The sequence below is a fragment of the Vigna umbellata genome, chromosome 5 (genome assembly GCF_029865625.1).
Source record: "Vigna umbellata cultivar VRB3 chromosome 5, Vumbellata_1.0, whole genome shotgun sequence".
NCBI lineage: Eukaryota > Viridiplantae > Streptophyta > Magnoliopsida > Fabales > Fabaceae > Vigna > Vigna umbellata.
This window is the reverse complement of record NC_142169.1, coordinates 69,521,245-69,538,556: the sequence shown is the minus strand read 5'-3', so window position 1 is coordinate 69,538,556 and position 17,312 is coordinate 69,521,245. Positions and strand designations below refer to the sequence as shown.

At 36.7% G+C, this 17,312-nt stretch overlaps 3 protein-coding genes across 3 annotated transcripts; 2 read left to right on the top strand and 1 right to left on the bottom strand.

Annotated features, from left to right (window-relative positions):
- The first annotated feature begins 247 nt into the window (after positions 1-247).
- LOC124831120 (heat shock 70 kDa protein, mitochondrial) lies at positions 248-3,877 on the top strand. Its single transcript, XM_047305018.2, has 6 exons — positions 248-479; positions 1,207-1,271; positions 1,360-1,438; positions 1,521-2,087; positions 2,184-2,804; positions 3,041-3,877. The coding sequence occupies exons 1-6, from the start codon at positions 411-413 to the stop codon at positions 3,662-3,664; spliced, it is 2,025 nt and encodes a 674-aa protein (XP_047160974.2). The 5' UTR covers positions 248-410; the 3' UTR covers positions 3,665-3,877.
- A 2,652-nt stretch (positions 3,878-6,529) lies between these two features.
- Positions 6,530-13,812, top strand: LOC124831118 (DNA polymerase V family). The gene is made up of 8 exons (XM_047305016.2): positions 6,530-7,143; positions 7,621-7,746; positions 7,843-8,040; positions 8,603-8,830; positions 8,921-10,045; positions 10,853-11,137; positions 12,019-12,454; positions 12,707-13,812. The coding sequence occupies exons 1-8, from the start codon at positions 6,631-6,633 to the stop codon at positions 13,537-13,539; spliced, it is 3,744 nt and encodes a 1,247-aa protein (XP_047160972.1). The 5' UTR covers positions 6,530-6,630; the 3' UTR covers positions 13,540-13,812.
- Positions 13,813-14,206: 394 nt separating this feature from the next.
- Positions 14,207-16,719, bottom strand: LOC124831119 (transcription factor GTE7-like). The gene is made up of 4 exons (XM_047305017.2): positions 15,172-16,719; positions 14,841-15,060; positions 14,580-14,752; positions 14,207-14,497 (listed from the first exon to the last, which is right to left on the bottom strand). The coding sequence occupies exons 1-3, from the start codon at positions 16,483-16,485 to the stop codon at positions 14,694-14,696; spliced, it is 1,593 nt and encodes a 530-aa protein (XP_047160973.1). The 5' UTR covers positions 16,486-16,719; the 3' UTR covers positions 14,207-14,497; positions 14,580-14,693.
- Between the last annotated feature and the right edge of the window lie 593 nt (positions 16,720-17,312).

Sequence of the window (17,312 nt, the reverse complement as noted above, 5' to 3'; positions counted from 1 at the left end):
CTAATATATAATTTATTAAAATTAACAATTCATCAGTATTTACTGTATCATAAACATGTACTGCATTCCATCTAAATATAGAACTATGACACTGTCAAAACAAAAGAGTACCTACCAACCAATGGAGTTGTGTGCGTGGTAGTCCTACGTGCCACATAACCCAACCAAACACCCGTGACGACACCGTTTGGAGTGATCATCTAGAACCTTCCTAGTCTGAGTTTCTCTATCATTCAAAGTAGAAGAACTAGAACAATCTGCCACCTTCCTCTGGAACCGACACCGTTTTCTTTTCTTTTTTTTCTATTACAAGCACCAAAACCCTAAACCCTTCTTCTCAGAGATATAAAAACACATCTCACCACCTTCACGTATCTCCATTTACTTCTGATCAATCTCCCCTCTTGGTTATGGCTGCCGTGCTTCGCTCTCTCCGCCGCCGTGATGTCGCCTCCGCCACCTTCTCTGCTTATCGCTCGGTAGCTCCTTTGCCTTTTCCCTGCCTTCTTCTTTTCATTATTTATATGATTACTTGTTGTGATGGTTGCTCCATGTTACCTGGTTTTCCCGATTTGATTCATATAGGCCTTAACTATTTCTGTTTCTCATGTTTTGTTTTGAGCTATCTATTTATTGATTTTGATCATGGCTAGAATTGCTTATAATTTTAGATTTCTATTTTTCGTTATTCTAATTTTTTATCTTGTGTTTTCTTGGTTGTGGGATATCGATGTGTCGCTGCGTGCAAACTTATGGTTAAGGAAAAACATCTATAGTTCACCAGTCCTTATGCTCTAGATCCTTGAATATGAGTCTTTAGAAATTGTGTTATGAATGTGAATTTTATGCCAAAATTGTATACGGCTTATATAAGCAGTAATTGTACTGACTGAAGTTTTTTCTAAATCATCCGTGTTTTAGTGGACTTCGTAGCTGCTCGATGATAGTGCTTTTGTCAGTTTTAATCTTTGTTTTTCATGAATCATGACCTGCTTTTCTAGCAATTCTTTGATTTCTTTATTCTACATCTAACCTTAAACCTCGTCTCCCTTCTTTTATTTTTTATTTTGGACTTTTGGGTACCGAAAGAAGTACTCGGGTTATTGTTGTCATTATGCCGTTGTTCATTTTGAATTGTGTTCTGAATAATGAGTGACAACTGTAGTTTTGGTGGAAGATTTTTCTTACTTTCACGTTTTTGTGCAGTTGACGGGAAGCACTAAGCCTGCATATGTAGCTCAGAAGTGGTCTTGTTTGGCTCGACCATTCAGGTGCGATTAGTTGTTATGGTTTTGTAATAATCCTCCTCATTAGGTGTTGATCAAAATTATTCACTGTGGTTTTTCATCTTCACTACAGTTCAAGACCTGCTGGAAATGATGTCATTGGTATTGATTTAGGTACAACTAATTCATGTGTTTCCGTCATGGAAGGAAAGGTAACAGTAATGTGTGTTCACTTTTGGATTGTTTGTTCGTGTATGTATGCTATTTGTGCTGACTCAAGATATATCTTTTCAGAACCCCAAAGTTATTGAGAATTCTGAGGGTGCTAGAACAACACCGTCTGTGGTTGCTTTTAACCAGAAAGGGGAGCTGCTTGTTGGTACCCCAGCCAAACGTCAAGCTGTAACTAACCCGACAAACACTGTCTTTGGTACCAAGCGTTTGATCGGTAGACGATTTGATGATCCTCAAACACAAAAGGAGATGAAAATGGTTCCGTTCAAGATTGTTAAGGCTCCAAATGGTGATGCGTGGGTTGAGGCTAATGGACAACAGTATTCTCCTAGCCAAATTGGTGCTTTTGTTCTCACCAAGATGAAGGAAACAGCAGAAGCTTATCTTGGAAAGTCAGTTACGAAGGCGGTAATTACTGTACCGGCTTATTTCAATGATGCTCAAAGGCAGGCAACAAAAGATGCTGGTAGAATTGCAGGTCTTGATGTGCAGAGAATTATCAATGAACCCACTGCTGCTGCACTTTCATACGGAATGAACAACAAGGAGGGTCTCATTGCTGTTTTTGACCTTGGAGGTGGAACATTTGATGTATCCATCTTAGAAATTTCGAATGGCGTGTTTGAGGTATGCTGATTTGTCTCTTCTACGTCTTTCATTCCTTCTTAACCTGTCAAAATTAATAATAGGACGAGATTGTACTGACATCATCTTCGTATTAAGGTGAAAGCAACAAATGGTGATACTTTCTTGGGAGGAGAGGATTTTGACAATGCCTTGTTGGATTTTCTGGTGAACGAATTTAAAAGAACCGAGAGTATTGACCTTTCAAAGGACAGACTTGCACTGCAGAGGCTTCGTGAAGCTGCTGAGAAAGCCAAGATAGAGCTGTCTTCAACATCTCAAACTGAGATCAACCTGCCTTTCATTACTGCTGATGCTTCTGGTGCTAAGCATCTGAACATAACATTGACTAGATCTAAGTTTGAGGCCTTGGTAAATAACTTGATCGAAAGGACCAAGGCACCATGCAAAAGCTGTTTGAAGGATGCTAACATCTCTGTCAAGGATGTTGATGAGGTTCTTCTTGTCGGAGGGATGACTAGGGTACCCAAAGTTCAAGAGGTGGTTTCAGAGATATTTGGAAAGTCTCCCAGCAAAGGTGTAAATCCTGATGAGGCAGTTGCCATGGGGGCGGCAATCCAAGGTGGTATCCTACGTGGAGATGTTAAAGAGCTACTGCTCCTGGATGTAACTCCGCTTTCTCTGGGTATTGAGACTTTGGGAGGTATCTTTACTAGGTTGATCAACCGCAACACAACTATTCCCACTAAGAAGAGTCAGGTAATCCTTAATGCTACTAACGATTGCTTTAGAAAATTCTTTCTAATTTAACCTTGAAATCATACGTATACAGTCAATATATACAGTCAAGGTTGTTTAGTTAAAGTTCCCCATGAAGTATTGTGTATCTACTGCAATATATATACACTGTTTAGGTTTAAATATACAGGCTCTTCTTCTCCGGAGTATGCATTATTGCTATGTTGTTGAATCTTTTCTGAGCATCATTGTTTCAGGTCTTTTCAACTGCAGCCGACAATCAAACTCAGGTCGGTATCAAGGTGCTACAAGGTGAGCGGGAAATGGCTACAGACAACAAAATGCTTGGAGAATTTGACCTTGTTGGTATTCCTCCTGCTCCCAGGGGTCTTCCTCAGATTGAGGTCACGTTTGACATTGATGCCAATGGTATTGTTACCGTCTCTGCCAAAGACAAGTCTACTGGGAAAGAACAACAAATCACCATTCGGTCATCTGGCGGACTCTCGGAAGATGAGATTGAAAAGATGGTCAAAGAAGCAGAATTGCACGCTCAGAAAGACCAAGAAAGAAAGGCTCTTATTGACGTTAGAAATAGTGCTGACACTACTATATATAGCATTGAGAAGAGTTTAGGAGAATACAGGGAGAAGATTCCCAGTGAAGTGGCCAAAGAAATTGAGGATGCAGTTTCAGATTTGAGAAAGGCGATATCTGGGGATAATGTTGATGAAATTAAGTCTAAGCTTGACGCTGCAAACAAAGCTGTATCCAAAATTGGGCAGCACATGTCAGGTGGTTCTAGTGACGGTTCCTCAGCCGGTGGTTCACAGGGTGGGGACCAGGCTCCAGAGGCAGAGTATGAGGAGGTCAAGAAGTGAGGCGAGGAAGGGTTACGTCCCACTACATTATGATGTATTGTTTAGATCATAAGTTAGAGAGATGAATCATCTTTTTGTCATTTAGCATATCATATAAGGTCACTTATTTTTGTACTAAAGGTTGGAGTTCATTTTTTTACTTTGAGGCCTTTCCTATGTGTAGTACTGGATTATGCTCCTACTTGAATGACGATATTCAAAGTTTTGCCTTCTCGTGCCTTGCCTCCGCAGACGAAGCCAAACTTCCAACAATCATTCAATTTAAATTTTGTAATATCACTGAGTTATGGGTGGGAGTTTTAGTAGCACTTGATCAGTGAGAAAATGTTTCGAAATATGAATAGTAAAAGCGATTGGAATTATTAATGAGTACCGTTGCAGTATAACACTGACATGGGTAGTATGTTGTGTGACTTTTCTAGTCATTGAGTGTGTATATAAAGTGACTTTTCTTGTTAGCAAAACAAGAATAAACATGTCATTCTCTTTACTTGCACCATTTTACCATCACATCTGATATACAAAAGTGAGTTTAGAGAAATATAGGTTTATTATATTTTTATATGCATTCCAATCATTACATTTTTCTATAATTTTTTCTGTTTATTATGAATTGTGTATATTATAATTATTCATGTGTATTTTTTTTTGTTCAAAATTTGTTGTTGTAGTACATATGTTGTGTGATTTCAATATTTTACTTTACAAAATTAAGTTTTCCTCTTTAGAAATTATATGGAACATTTTATTCATCAAATGATTCTAATCTTAAAAAAGATAAATTTATTATGATTAGTGAGCCAAAGTATTATGTTTTTAGTTTCTATTTCTATCTACAAGTTGATAACTAGAGATCACAACGAGTTGGAGAAGTTGGGTCGGCATCAATAATGCTAAAAAATATTTGTGAATGGATATTCACAAATATTTTAAAAATATATTTTTATAAATTAATTAAATTTAATCTTATAAATATAAATTAATGTTAATTTTAATTAAATTTAACTTAATAAAATATAAATTGATTTTTATGTGGGTAACGGAATATATGTGAGTATGAATAGTATAATATTCGCATTTAATCCATATATAAGTGGATATTAAAATACTCGCAACCTAATAGTAAGTATTCACGGGTACCAATTATTTATCGTGGATTTTATTCACGAGTATATGGATTTTTTTATTATCTACTAGTAATGGATTAGATTATGTAATTAAAATTTTTATGGAATTTTCTCCAATTTTTTATTTAAAAGAATAAAATTTTACATTATTAATTTGTTTACACAATCATATCATTTGAAAAATCTAAATACAAATTTTACATGTATATAGAAACTAAATTTCATTTTAATTTAGGTGGATCAAAATGATTTAATTTTTTAAAAAAATAGAACTAAATTTAAACAATAAAAATACACTACCAAACAAAAATATACGACTAAATAAAGACTAATATAATGACATTTGATATGACATTGTCGTGTGTGATATAATGTTAGTTTGATATATGACAATATTTTCTTTTACAAAAAATATATAAAATATAAAAAATAACTAAAAATATATTTTAAAAAATGAAAAAAATAATGACTCGACGCATGATACTCTCTTTAATCGTGTTAGTACAACATTAACGATATCACCTACTTGTATTAATTTTTAAAAGATATATACTCAATAGGTTAAAAAATAATCAAGAGATCTATTTAAGAAAAATAAAAAAAATAAGAATTTCTCGAAAATAATTTAACCTAAAAAATTATATTCATTTACAAGTTTTAAAATAAACTAATTTTAATTTTGTATCCAAATTTAAAACCTAAAAACATATTTAACTATTATATGTATATATATATATATATATATATATATATATATTAATAATTAGTATAATAAAATATAATTTAAAAAATAAAATAAGTTGTTCAAGTTTACTTGCCTTAAGTTATATAAAAATTAAAAGGATATTCTGTAAGGATGATGTTATTTTCACATCTTTAAACCAAAAACATAACTTAAAATTCAAAATAGAAAAAATATACATGTTTATGTTTAGAAGAGTTAAATGACCCATCTCACAATATTCTATTTATAATGAAAAGCTTATACATACATACAAGATTAAGGAATTTCTACACATATTGGTGCAGAACTAAATTCAACTTACAGATATTTCCAACACTTTATCTCTGTATTTCCACTTAATGATAACACACAGATATAAATATTATAACAATATTTTAAATAATAATGTTTTAATAATATTTATTTTATTTTTTAACTAAAAATCTCAATATATTCTATTATATAAAAAGAATACACTCACAGAAAATATTTTTATTTTACAATTTTTTTGCAATATAATATTATATATTAAAATTTTAAGGTAAATAATTAAAATATTATTACTTAAATTATAAAGTGAATGTTTTTTCTTTTTCACAATGCTAAATTGATTTGGTTTGCGAAATGCACAAATATATATTTACAAGAAAAAAGAGGGGTAAATTGGTATTTTGTCCAATGCCACTGACTTTGTTTTCCCTCTTCTTAATTTTTTTAAAATTTTCTATTTATTACAAATTAGAAAATAGGACTTAAAATAAAATATAAAATAATTTATATATTGCTTTATTTATTTATTATGAATACACAGGAATTCTGCTTTAATCTTGTAACTTAGTAGAGGCCTTGCATCTCTATAAATGTCTTTTAATTAAATAAATACATATATATTTTCTACATATTTATTAATATTTTATATTTTTGAAAAGAAATTCCATAAAAGTAAAAAGTAGATTTCGAAATAAAGAAATAAATATGAATTCAAAGTCTAGACTCCAATATTGTTAGCTTTGCTGGCAGAGAGGAGTGTGAGAGTGTTTGAGAGGTTTAAGAATTGAAGCGGACCTAACCCTAACCTAAACCCTCGAACGACGCCGTCTTCCGCCGCAAAACCAATGGGTAGTGGCAGTAAGAAGAAGAGTTTCGTGGCCGAGGAACAAACCCTCGCCACCGAAGATTCTCCCAAACCGCTCAACAAAAAATTCAAGAACACTGCCGCCTCCGGTGATGGCCAGCAAGAACCTTCAGTCAAGCCAATGGAGAGGAAGAAGAAGCGCAAAGCCTTGGACAAAAAGCGGCACCGTACGTCATCACAACCGCAACCCGAGCCTGTAGCTTCTGAATCCAAACCAGTACCTAGTACCGCCGGCGGCGCTCTCCCGGAGTTTCACATTGGTGTATTCAAGGACCTTGCGGCGGCGTCCGAGGCGGCGAGGGAAGCCGCCGCAAAACAAATGGTGACGGAGTTGAAGGCGGTTCAGAGCGCCTATGATACGCGTGAGGAGAAGGAGAATGACGAGGGTGGATTCAAGTTGGAAGCAGAGAAAGACGATGGATTGGATAACTGTGCTCCGTCTGTGAGATACGCTGTTCGTAGGCTCATTCGCGGTGTTTCTTCGTCCAGAGAGGTTTGTGGTATTGTGTAATATTGTTCTGTTTTGGGTATTGGAATGTGGGAACTAGTTTTGTCTTTTAATTTAAAAGTTTGAATATGCTTTATGTTTTTAAGATTTATTTGTTCCTATTTTATGATGTTTTCTTTTTTATAGACGTTCTGTTAAACTGGTTCGAAGAAGGCTATGTTTTAGGCTTTTAAATGAAAGAAGCATGTATGGATATTCCGGCTTTTCGTATTTGAAATGCCGTTTATATGATGTTAGCATGGATCATAAGGCTTTTTGTTGCAACTTTTATTTAGAAAGAGATCTGACGATAATCAATCGTCTCTCTCTGAATTGTGCCAGGAAAATGTTGCTGATCATGATTAATTTTTATCTTGACGTTGATTATATAGGTTTTTGCTGGAATAAGTAAAATCTGCTCGTTGACGCGGGAAGTTGCTTGCTGATCTTTTGCTAAAATAACACTTTTTATTTCTTTTTCAGTGTGCGCGACAAGGCTTTGCATTAGGTTTAACTGTTTTAACTGGCACTGTTCATAACATTAAGGTTGAATCCTTCCTTAAACTTGTAGTCAATTTGCTGGAAGTAACTTCATCAATGAAGGGTCAGGTAAGAAATCAGTGGCATGGTTATTTTGTTTTAGATCGTTACCCAGCATGATAAGTGCTATATTATAATATTTGCATGTTTCTCGTGAAATTGCAGGAAGCAAAAGATTGTCTATTAGGGCGCTTATTTGCCTATGGAGCTCTGGCAAGATCAGGAAGACTTATAATGGAGTGGAATATAGATAAAAACACTCCTTACATAAGAGAATTTATTACGGTTCTTATTTCTCTTGCCAATAAAAAGCGATACTTGCAAGAGCCTGTTGTTCTAATAATATTAGATATGGTTGAAAAGGTTTGTATATTAAAATCTTCAGAGTTTTTCTTATAATTCAGTCATGACATGATCATTCTTTACTTACATTCCCGCAAAAAGATTTTTCTATCCACCCATATACATGGGTAAAACTATGCTTGGGAGAGATTTTCTATAGCCATGGCTTGTTTCCTAGTATGTATATATGTAATAAAGTGAAAGTAGCCTTTTGACTTATGGGATATTTTGATGCATTCAGGACTAAATTGCTGGTGCATTTTATGTCAGATTCTTGGATATTGTTATGATATTCTTCAATTTCTTCTGGGTTTCAGGCTATTATTATTCTCCTTTTGGTGCTATTTTATGATTCACAAACATTTGTACTCTTAGCATATCCATGTATGCATACATGCAACTGCATACGTTCTCATAGCACGTGCAAAACCTTGAAATTCTCTCATTGGTTATTTCTTTTACAAGTGTTTTATTTGACTAATGGTTTATTCTGAAACTCACCTTACACTGTTACACGTTATTGCTTATTGCTTATTGCTTATTGCTTATTGCTTATTGCTTATTACTTATTTTATTATCATAGTTGCCCGTTGAAGCCTTGGTGAATCATGTTCTTGAAGCTCCAGGGCTGCATGAGTGGTTTGAAGCTGCTATAGAAGTAGGAAACCCTGATGCTCTGTTCCTGGCTTTAAAACTTAGAGAGAAGAGCGGTATGGACAGCTCCTTGTTTGGCAAATTACTACCAAATCCATTCAGCTCTAGCCAGCTTTTCTCTGCCGATCACCTGTCCTCTTTAAGTAATTGCTTGAAGGTAGATTATATAAATTCACTAATATGTGACCAATACTGTTTTGGATGTAGTAATAGAAAGAATTTACAACTTATTTTCCGAATTTGGCAGGAATCAACATTTTGTCAACCTCGGCTTCATAGTGTCTGGCCAGTTTTGATAAATATTCTTTTACCTAATACTATTGTGCAAATTGAAGATGCAGCATCCGCTTCAAATTCATTAAAGAAACACAAAAAAAGCCGAAAATCTAGCTCTTCTGATGAAGAAATTGCGGGGAATCTTCAGTCTTTTTGTGAAATAATTATTGAAGAATCCCTTCTCATGTCATCTCATGACCGGAAACACTTAGCTTTTGATGTTCTCTTTCTTCTACTCCAAAAGCTGCCTGCGTCATTACTTCCCGTTGTTTTGTCATATAAAGTTGTTCAGTGCATGGTTGACGTACTATCCGCAAAGAACACATGGCTGTATAAAGTAGCTCAGCATTTTCTTAAACAGTTGTCAGATTGGGTGGGGGATGACGATGTCAGAAGAGTTGCTGTTATAGTGGCTATTCAGAAGCACAGCAGTGGAAAATTTGATCGTGTAACACGAACAAAACATGTTAAAGATTTTATGTCACAGTTCAAAACTGAACCTGGTTGCATGCTCTTTGTTCAGAACTTAATTAACCTGTTTGTGGATGAAGGTAACGCTGTGGAGGAACCTTCAGACCAGAGTCAAACCACAGATGAAAATTCTGAAATAGGATCTATTGAGGATAAGGATTCTCCCAGGTCCAATGGGAATTCTGACTTTTTGAAGAGTTGGGTTATAGAATCCCTTCCCAGTATTTTAAAATTCTTGAAGCTAGATGATGATGAGAAGTTCCGAGTACAGAAAGAAATCATGAAGTTTCTGGCTGTTCAGGGTCTATTCACTGCCTCTCTTGGCTCTGAGGTAACGTCATTTGAGTTAGTGGAGAAATTCAGATGGCCAAAATCCCCCACATCAAATTCTCTCTGCAAGATGTGTATAAACCAGCTGCAATTATTATTGGCAAATGCTCAGAAAGGGGAGGGCTCTCGTCCTTTGGCTAATAGTTCTGAGCCAAATGATCTTGGTTCATACTTCATGAAATTCTTTGGCACCTTTTGCAACATTCCTTCTGTTTCCCTCTTCCGGTCTTTAGATGATGTAGATCAAAAGGCAGTAAAAAGTTTGCAGGCAGTGGAAACAAGATTATCCAGAGAGGTAATGAATCTTGTGACCTTTTGATACTTAGATAAAAAGTTAAAGCTAGGTAATTCCATTTGTTAATGAGTGTTGTCCCATGTGTAAGAATCCCCAAAATGTTGAAGTTGAATAGGAGGGTGGTTTGTTAGTTGTTTTTCCTTGTGTATGTACCTACCATCGCTGTATTTTGGGCTTGTATAATTCTTTTTAGAATATTTAAGGCATTGTTTTTAGAATTTTTTATACTTGTATGATTGTTTCCCAAGATCTGGTATATTTAGCTTCTTAGTGACTCTGGGCAGATTAGCAGAAAGTGTAGTCTGTTGTGTTTATTGTTGGTAAGTTAGGAATATGAAAGATAAAAAGGCTAATACATTCTTTGCAATTTACATGGTGAGGATCAAAATTTTGTTCTGTTCAACAAAACGAAAGTAGGAAAAATAACTGGGTGATGATGGTAAACCTAAGATATTGTGGTTATTTTATATATATATATATATATATATATATATATATATATATATATTCTTGTAATCTTTGACCTCCATATGTATTATGTTTTATAGTCTGATTATCTTGTTATTCTCTAAATGAAGAAAGTATTGCTTATCATTGTGTTCTGAATATATTAAATGCGTTTACGTTTTCAATTTATACTGTAGTTATGAAGAATTAGGACGATGAGTAGAAGCATCTTTTACTGTCTGTGTGCTTCTGTATTTTTACAATGAAATAATTTTTTTTGTTGAATGACATTTATTCAATATATATATATATATATATATATCCTAATTATACTCTTCTCTTTTATATTGTCCTAATCAGGAACGGAGCCATGATTGTAACACTGATGCTAATAAATTGTTTGCATTGAGATACCTGCTCATCCAACTGCTTCTGCAAGTACTTCTTTGTCCAGGGGAGTACGCCGAAGCTGCATCTGAACTCATTATTTGTTGTAAAAAGACATTTTGTGGTTCTGATCTTCCTGAGTCCTCTGGAGAAGATGTGGAGGCTGATGATGCTCCCAAACTGATGGACGTTCTTGTGGATACATTACTCTCTCTGCTACCACAATCATCAGCTCCTATGCGATCTTCCATAGAACAGGTTATGATAAAATATGTGGGGTTTATGTTTTACAACTTTCATTGAAGTGATTCGAAGAAAATGATCTTTTCCAACTTCACAATTCTACATTCGGTAGATTAGAATAACAACTTCACCTAGGACTACATGCAGAAAGTGTAACAAGTGATTCTTGATTTTGTTTTTGATGGGACAGTTTAGATGTTTAGATATTCTATTAACAATGAAAAGTATGTTGTCAAACTTCTCCCCTATTTAAAATCCTTTCAAATTTATCTATAACATAAACCGCCGCTATAGTGAAACAAGTCATTATTTTTCCAACAGGCATGTATTATTTTGTTTAGTTTAAATGAAATTTACTAGATTTCTATGGTTGGAAGTAATTCTTTATATGGGCTTTATGGAGCCTTCAAAACCAGAATGCCCCATTCCCAACTCATTTGTTGAATTTCAGACACCATCTACTCTAGATTTCTTTCCTTTTTTCTCATCATATCTAAAACGAGCATTTGCAAGTCTCAGATGAATTTTTTCACCTTGTTTGTGCCAGTTATGATTCTTGAACTGTATGTTGATTGAGGCCATTCTTCCAGTATTATATTCCCATTTCAAATAGCTTAACCGGTTTGGTATTACTTGTCTTGAAATCTTGAATGGAGGCTATAGACATGCTAGTTAGTATAATGAATACAATCTTGATTGGGGTCTGAGTTTTGAACATGTCATGTAGATTTGTTTTAGATGGATTGACAATTGTGCAGTGTTAGAAAGAGATTTGTTGCAAGAAAATATCCTTTAAGAAGACATAGTAGGGGGTTGGACTTGTAATTTAAATTTGATCTAGATATCATGTCTTATCTACTGTTTTTTTTTTATCTAAAACGGCTATATATGTGTAGGTATTTAAATATTTTTGTGGTGATATCACTGATGATGGATTGATCCGAATGTTGCGGATCATCAAGAAAGAAATAAAGCCTGCAAGACATCCAGATACAGCGAGTGCAGATGATGATGAGGAGGAGGAGGAAGATGATGACTTTATTAATATTGAAGATGAAATTGATCAAGCTGAAACAGGTGAGAGTGACGTCCAGACAGATGACTCTGAGTTAGTCGTTGAGGTGGAGGAGGCTGATCATGGCCACTCTGAAGCTTCTGATGATTCTGATAGTGGGATGGATGATGATGCTATGTTCAGGATTGATACATATCTTGCCCAGATATTCAAAGAAAAGAAAAATCATGCTGGAGGTGAAACTGCACATTCCCAGCTTGTATTGTTCAAACTTCGAATCCTTTCATTGTTGGAAATTTTCCTTCATGAAAATCCAGGTAATTATACATTACTCATAATATTTATCACTTTTTGGGTTAGCTTTATTCTTGGAGAACTGTTATATATACATGCATGTAATAAGAAAAGTTAAAAAATGAATAATACTATTTCATATTTTACAATTACATTTTACTAAGGTTCAATAGTTCCTGATTTGTTGCAATACTAACGAGTTATTGACGTGATTTTCTCACCTTTAAAGTGTCGTTCTTCTAGTGTATTGCTCATGATGTTTTGCTACTCTACAGGTAAGCCTCAGGTTCTTATGGTCTACTCAAATTTGGCTCAGGCTTTTGTTAACCCTCACACAGCAGAAGTTAGTGAGCAGCTTGCACAGCGGATATGGGGAATATTACAAAAGCAAATATTTAAAGCAAAGGATTATCCAAGAGGTGACGGTGTCCATTTATCCATCATTGAATCTCTGTTGGAAAAAAGTCTAAAACTAGCTTCAAAACCATTTAAAAGACAGAAGTCAAAGCAATCAGCTGCCTGGAACAGACAAAGAATGGTTTCATCTCTTGCCCAAACCTCGACCTTCTGGATTTTGAAGATTATTGATTCAAGAAATTTCTCTCCGTCTGAATTGGAGAAGATTATTCAAATTTTCCGCGACGTATTAATGGGATATTTTGAAAATAAGAAATCTCAAATCAAATCTGGGTTTTTGAAAGAAATATTTCGAAGACGACCATGGATTGGACATGCTGTATTTGGCTTTATTTTGGAGAGGTGTGGAAGTGCCAAGTCAGATTTTCGACGAGTGGAGGCTCTTGATTTGGTAATGGAAATAATGAAGTCGCTGACGTCAGGCAACAGTGATGAACAGACTGCATCGAAAAAGATTCTTAAAAACAATTTGGATAAACTTTGTCATCTAATGAAAGAATTAGCAACTAATGTGCCAAGTAAACCGGCAAGGCGGACAGAGGTACAGAAGTTTTATGTAAAGGTTTTGGAGATCCTGTCTAAGCTTAACCTCACCAAGCAATATTTTAAAGCTTTGGCACCTGATACCGAAGCTGCCCTTCAGGCTCAACTTGGTGAGCAATTCATTAGTTTGAAGAAGCTGGAGAAATAAACATCACACTTTACAATTGCTGCCACACGCGACAGAAGAAAAGGAAACAATTAGAAATAGACAGTGCTGTTCAGGAGATACTTGAATTCATTCTGCTCGACTTGTATGGTGATGAAAACGGTGCTACTAACACCCTTGAGGTGTTAGCAGTGAGAATTTTTGGTATAACTTAATTGTTTAGATGTTATTTTTTTTAATTGTTCTTTTGGACATGCTATGGATTTTGTAAACTATTATTATCTGGTGAAAGAATTCGTTTCAAATTTTATTGTCTCCCGCGAGCAATTACTAAATTCAAAGAAGTTTTGTCCTCCCAAGTTGCAAAAGGCGCAGCTTCGTTGAAGTGTGCTTGTTCTCTGCATTTAGTAATTTTTCATTAAGAATTTGGTATCAATTATCCTGTATTAATTACCTAGGGTGCTGGATTTCTAATTCTATGGGCAAAGCGTCCTTCCATCGCAGGCACAAATTATACTGCTTCTTGTTGTGATTCTCCCATCTCAGTTAAATTATTCAATTAGTTTCCATGTCAAAATTTTATGAATGTTCCTTGGTTGATCAAGCATGTGCTCGTCACATTAAATACAATAAACGAGTACATAAAATGAGACATCCCAAAATTCCTTTCGACACAATGCGAAAATTTAAAAAGCACAACACAAAAAAGTAAAGCTTTTTCAAAGAAGGTTGTTCCATTCTATTTACTGTTGTAATGTGTACAAGGTAAAACTCAAAAAACACTAATTCTCTCGGATCTATTCCTAACCTTTAACGATTCTATCCTAGAATTTTCACCACATTTAAGCCTACTTTCTGGCCTACAGATTGTTTTGACGATTACTTCGGTTTCCAAATCATTTGTACAACTATGACACCACAAGTCCTGGAGCAAGTGGTCGGCGCCACAATCCAACCGTTACTACTTTCACCAAAACGAACTAACAAACGGTCACAATCCCTGAAAATAAAGATAATCACAAATTTAGTGTAACAATCCATAACCTTTGAAAATAACACAACATGGAATGGGCGTTGCATACCTCATGCATTCAAGCGAGCCCTCAGAGGAAGCAAATAAAGCAACCATTTTCTTTACCCGCCTACCCCAAAAGATCAGTTTGATCATAAGTTCCAAAATCACAAGGGGTGGACTGCTACAAATGCCCATTGTCTGCTTCAGAATCGCTCCCCGAGGAACTCCCTGAATCCGAATCTGCAATAGCCATCAAACATTAGCATTTTTACTTCGGAAAACTATTTTCAAATGCAAACCAAAGGCTATATTGAGAACAAGTGAATACCACTTGACGATGATGAATCACTGCTTGAACTGCCAGAGCTACTAGAACTACTGCTTGCATGCCCTCCACCAACATCTTTATCTTTCTCAATCTCCACAGGGGGAAACATACTCATTGGCATCTCGTCTCCAATGTCAATATCCTCATCCCCTGCTTCTACTTTCTTCGGCTTCTTCACCTCAATTGCACCCCCATCAACCTTCTCGCTAGCAGCCAATTCCTGTCATTTGAATGGTATAAAAATCAACAAAGTTAATATCCTGTTCAACCCTATCGTCAGTGCTAGGCAATTATGCAAACCCATTAAGCAAAAATTAGGCAGATAATTTACCCCGTTCCCTCTGCTAGACTGCTCATTGTTGTTGTTAATATTGCCCATCAATGCCTGCCTCTTAATCTTGCTAACCATCTTCTTATAATTAGTCACTAACCGATCAAGTTCCCAAAGGGTCTCTGTGTCAACAGCCTCAATATCTAGCTCGATCTCATCCCCATCCTGCTTCAAATGCCCGTTCCTCCTCCTTATGATCTGCACCACCTGTTCCATTTTCTCTGCTGGCAAACTCTGCAACCCTAACCCCAATTTGTGTTTCTCCTCCAGACTCATCTCCCTCTTGTTGGGATCCTTAGCCTTTGGCTTCGGTTGTTTCAAAGGCTTCACAGGAGGGGCTCGCATTGGAGATGGCGTGCGCACAGGAGACTGCAACAATGGGGGGTTTGATGAACTCGCAGGGGGCTGGGGAGGCTCTTGTTGCAATTTCGGAGGAGGGATTGGATTCTCCTTCTTTTTCACCCTCTCCGGCTCCACGTGGCTCCAAGAACTAGCCTGCAATTCCTCATCGTAATCTTGATCTTGTCTAATCCAACCTTCAGATTTGTCGCGCATCGGCCGATACAGCTCCTCAAACCTTGCCAGAAGCTGCTCCGCCATGGTGTATACGTCATGGCCCTTAGGGTTATAAGTCAGTGCATTGTTGAAAGTTAACCTCACATCAGAAGCGAAATCCGAAGGCGTGGAGTACACGTTCTTAGAGAGATTCAACTTCACAGTACCCAGATCCATGGGTTGCTTAATTATATCATAGTAATCGTGGAGTCCCATTCCGACAACATCAACAGGAACATTGAAGATCCACCCATGTTTGTGTTTCATCAGCTTCTGCAAAATCTGCGAGCAAACCTTCATCGTGTTCCCAACTTCCGAATGCGACCGTTTCAATTCCTTAACGGAATTCAACGGTAAGGGTCGTTTGTTGCCGGAAACCTTTTTGCTTGACGGTTTCTTCGGGTGGCCGTTGGAGCTCTGCCCGGGCTGTAACTCGCCGGATTCGATTCGATTTCTGCACTTGCGAACCTGTTCAAGCTCCGACACAAGGCGATTTTTGATGTCGTTGAGCTCCTTCTTTGTGCACGTAGATATGCTGAAGCACACGTATTGAGAGTGACTTACGCCAGCGTCGTTCGATCTCCTGTTGATAGAGGAAGCATCGTCGGACGCCGATTGGGTCCTTTTGCTATTCGCTAATTTAGGATTAGAATTAGGGTTAGGGTTAGAAAAAGGTACTTTTCCCATGAATCCAGCTCCACCGCCTCTATGCTGTGGCCAATTCGGTTCGTTCCGGTTAGCAAGGACGGCGGAAGCCATAGAGGTGCGAAATCACGGCCGTCCGGTGAGATTCCACCGTCCCTCCGGCGTGAACTCTCCAATGCGGGTCGAACAACGCATAGGTCAGCGGTGAACTAGGAATCACGCGCGAACTGTACCCTCACGCGCTGACGGAATCCCTTACGCGCCGCCGGCGGAGTCACCGAATTGAAAGAGAAGGTCGGAAAAGTTTAGACGTAGCGTTTAGGGTTTGTAGCTCGGGTTACCCTAATCTGTGCGAGGAATGAAAGGGGCAAGAGCCGCTTCTTAAAGGCAATGAGATCTGCCCGTGGGTGCTTCGGGAAGCTCTATCTACCGTTGATTCGTTCTTGATTCATGATCTAACGGATGGCGTCGTTTTCTCAGCTGTCCCGAAAGCTGACCGCAAGATCTGGCACGGAGGGTGATGATTTCTTGATTCTTCCACGTGTTGCATTTTGAACCGCTAGATGGAGTAGACCCGTGTTTTGATTTGGATTTGAGTTTGAAGTGCATTTGGGGTGAATGTGTTGTGCATTTAGGGTTTGACAGTGGATGGGGCCCACATTGGTGACGTGGATAGAGGCCAAACTGGCGTTTCCAGCGTGTGGGAGGGAAGTTACGCGCAGCGCGTGGTTACGAGGACAACGCGTGTCAGCATGAAGGGTAGTATAGTAAATAACGTGTAGTTTGGAAGAAGACCGGTTCTTTGATTCTTATGTTTTCACCTAATTATAATATCACCCATATTGGCGCTTTTTATTATTTTCTGAACCATCATTTTTCTGACGCAAATAAAATTTAATCAACTCACTTATCAATTTAGAATCTGTCAAATCTGAAAATGC

Excerpts from the sequence above, each read along its gene's own strand:
- LOC124831120 (XM_047305018.2), top strand. The coding sequence starts at position 411 with ATGGCTGCCGTGCTTCGCTCTCTCCGCCGCCGTGATGTCGCCTCCGCC. Across the intron at positions 480-1,206 it reads CCTTCTCTGCTTATCGCTCG|TTGACGGGAAGCACTAAGCC; the intron begins GTAGCTCCTTTG and ends GTTTTTGTGCAG. Across the intron at positions 1,439-1,520 it reads TTTCCGTCATGGAAGGAAAG|AACCCCAAAGTTATTGAGAA; the intron begins GTAACAGTAATG and ends ATATCTTTTCAG.
- LOC124831118 (XM_047305016.2), top strand. The coding sequence starts at position 6,631 with ATGGGTAGTGGCAGTAAGAAGAAGAGTTTCGTGGCCGAGGAACAAACC. Across the intron at positions 7,747-7,842 it reads CTTCATCAATGAAGGGTCAG|GAAGCAAAAGATTGTCTATT; the intron begins GTAAGAAATCAG and ends GTGAAATTGCAG. Across the intron at positions 8,041-8,602 it reads TATTAGATATGGTTGAAAAG|TTGCCCGTTGAAGCCTTGGT; the intron begins GTTTGTATATTA and ends TTATTATCATAG.
- LOC124831119 (XM_047305017.2), bottom strand. The coding sequence starts at position 16,485 with ATGGCTTCCGCCGTCCTTGCTAACCGGAACGAACCGAATTGGCCACAG. Across the intron at positions 15,061-15,171 it reads AGTCTAGCAGAGGGAACGGG|GAATTGGCTGCTAGCGAGAA; the intron begins GTAAATTATCTG and ends TTCAAATGACAG. Across the intron at positions 14,753-14,840 it reads TGATTCATCATCGTCAAGTG|ATTCGGATTCAGGGAGTTCC; the intron begins GTATTCACTTGT and ends TGGCTATTGCAG.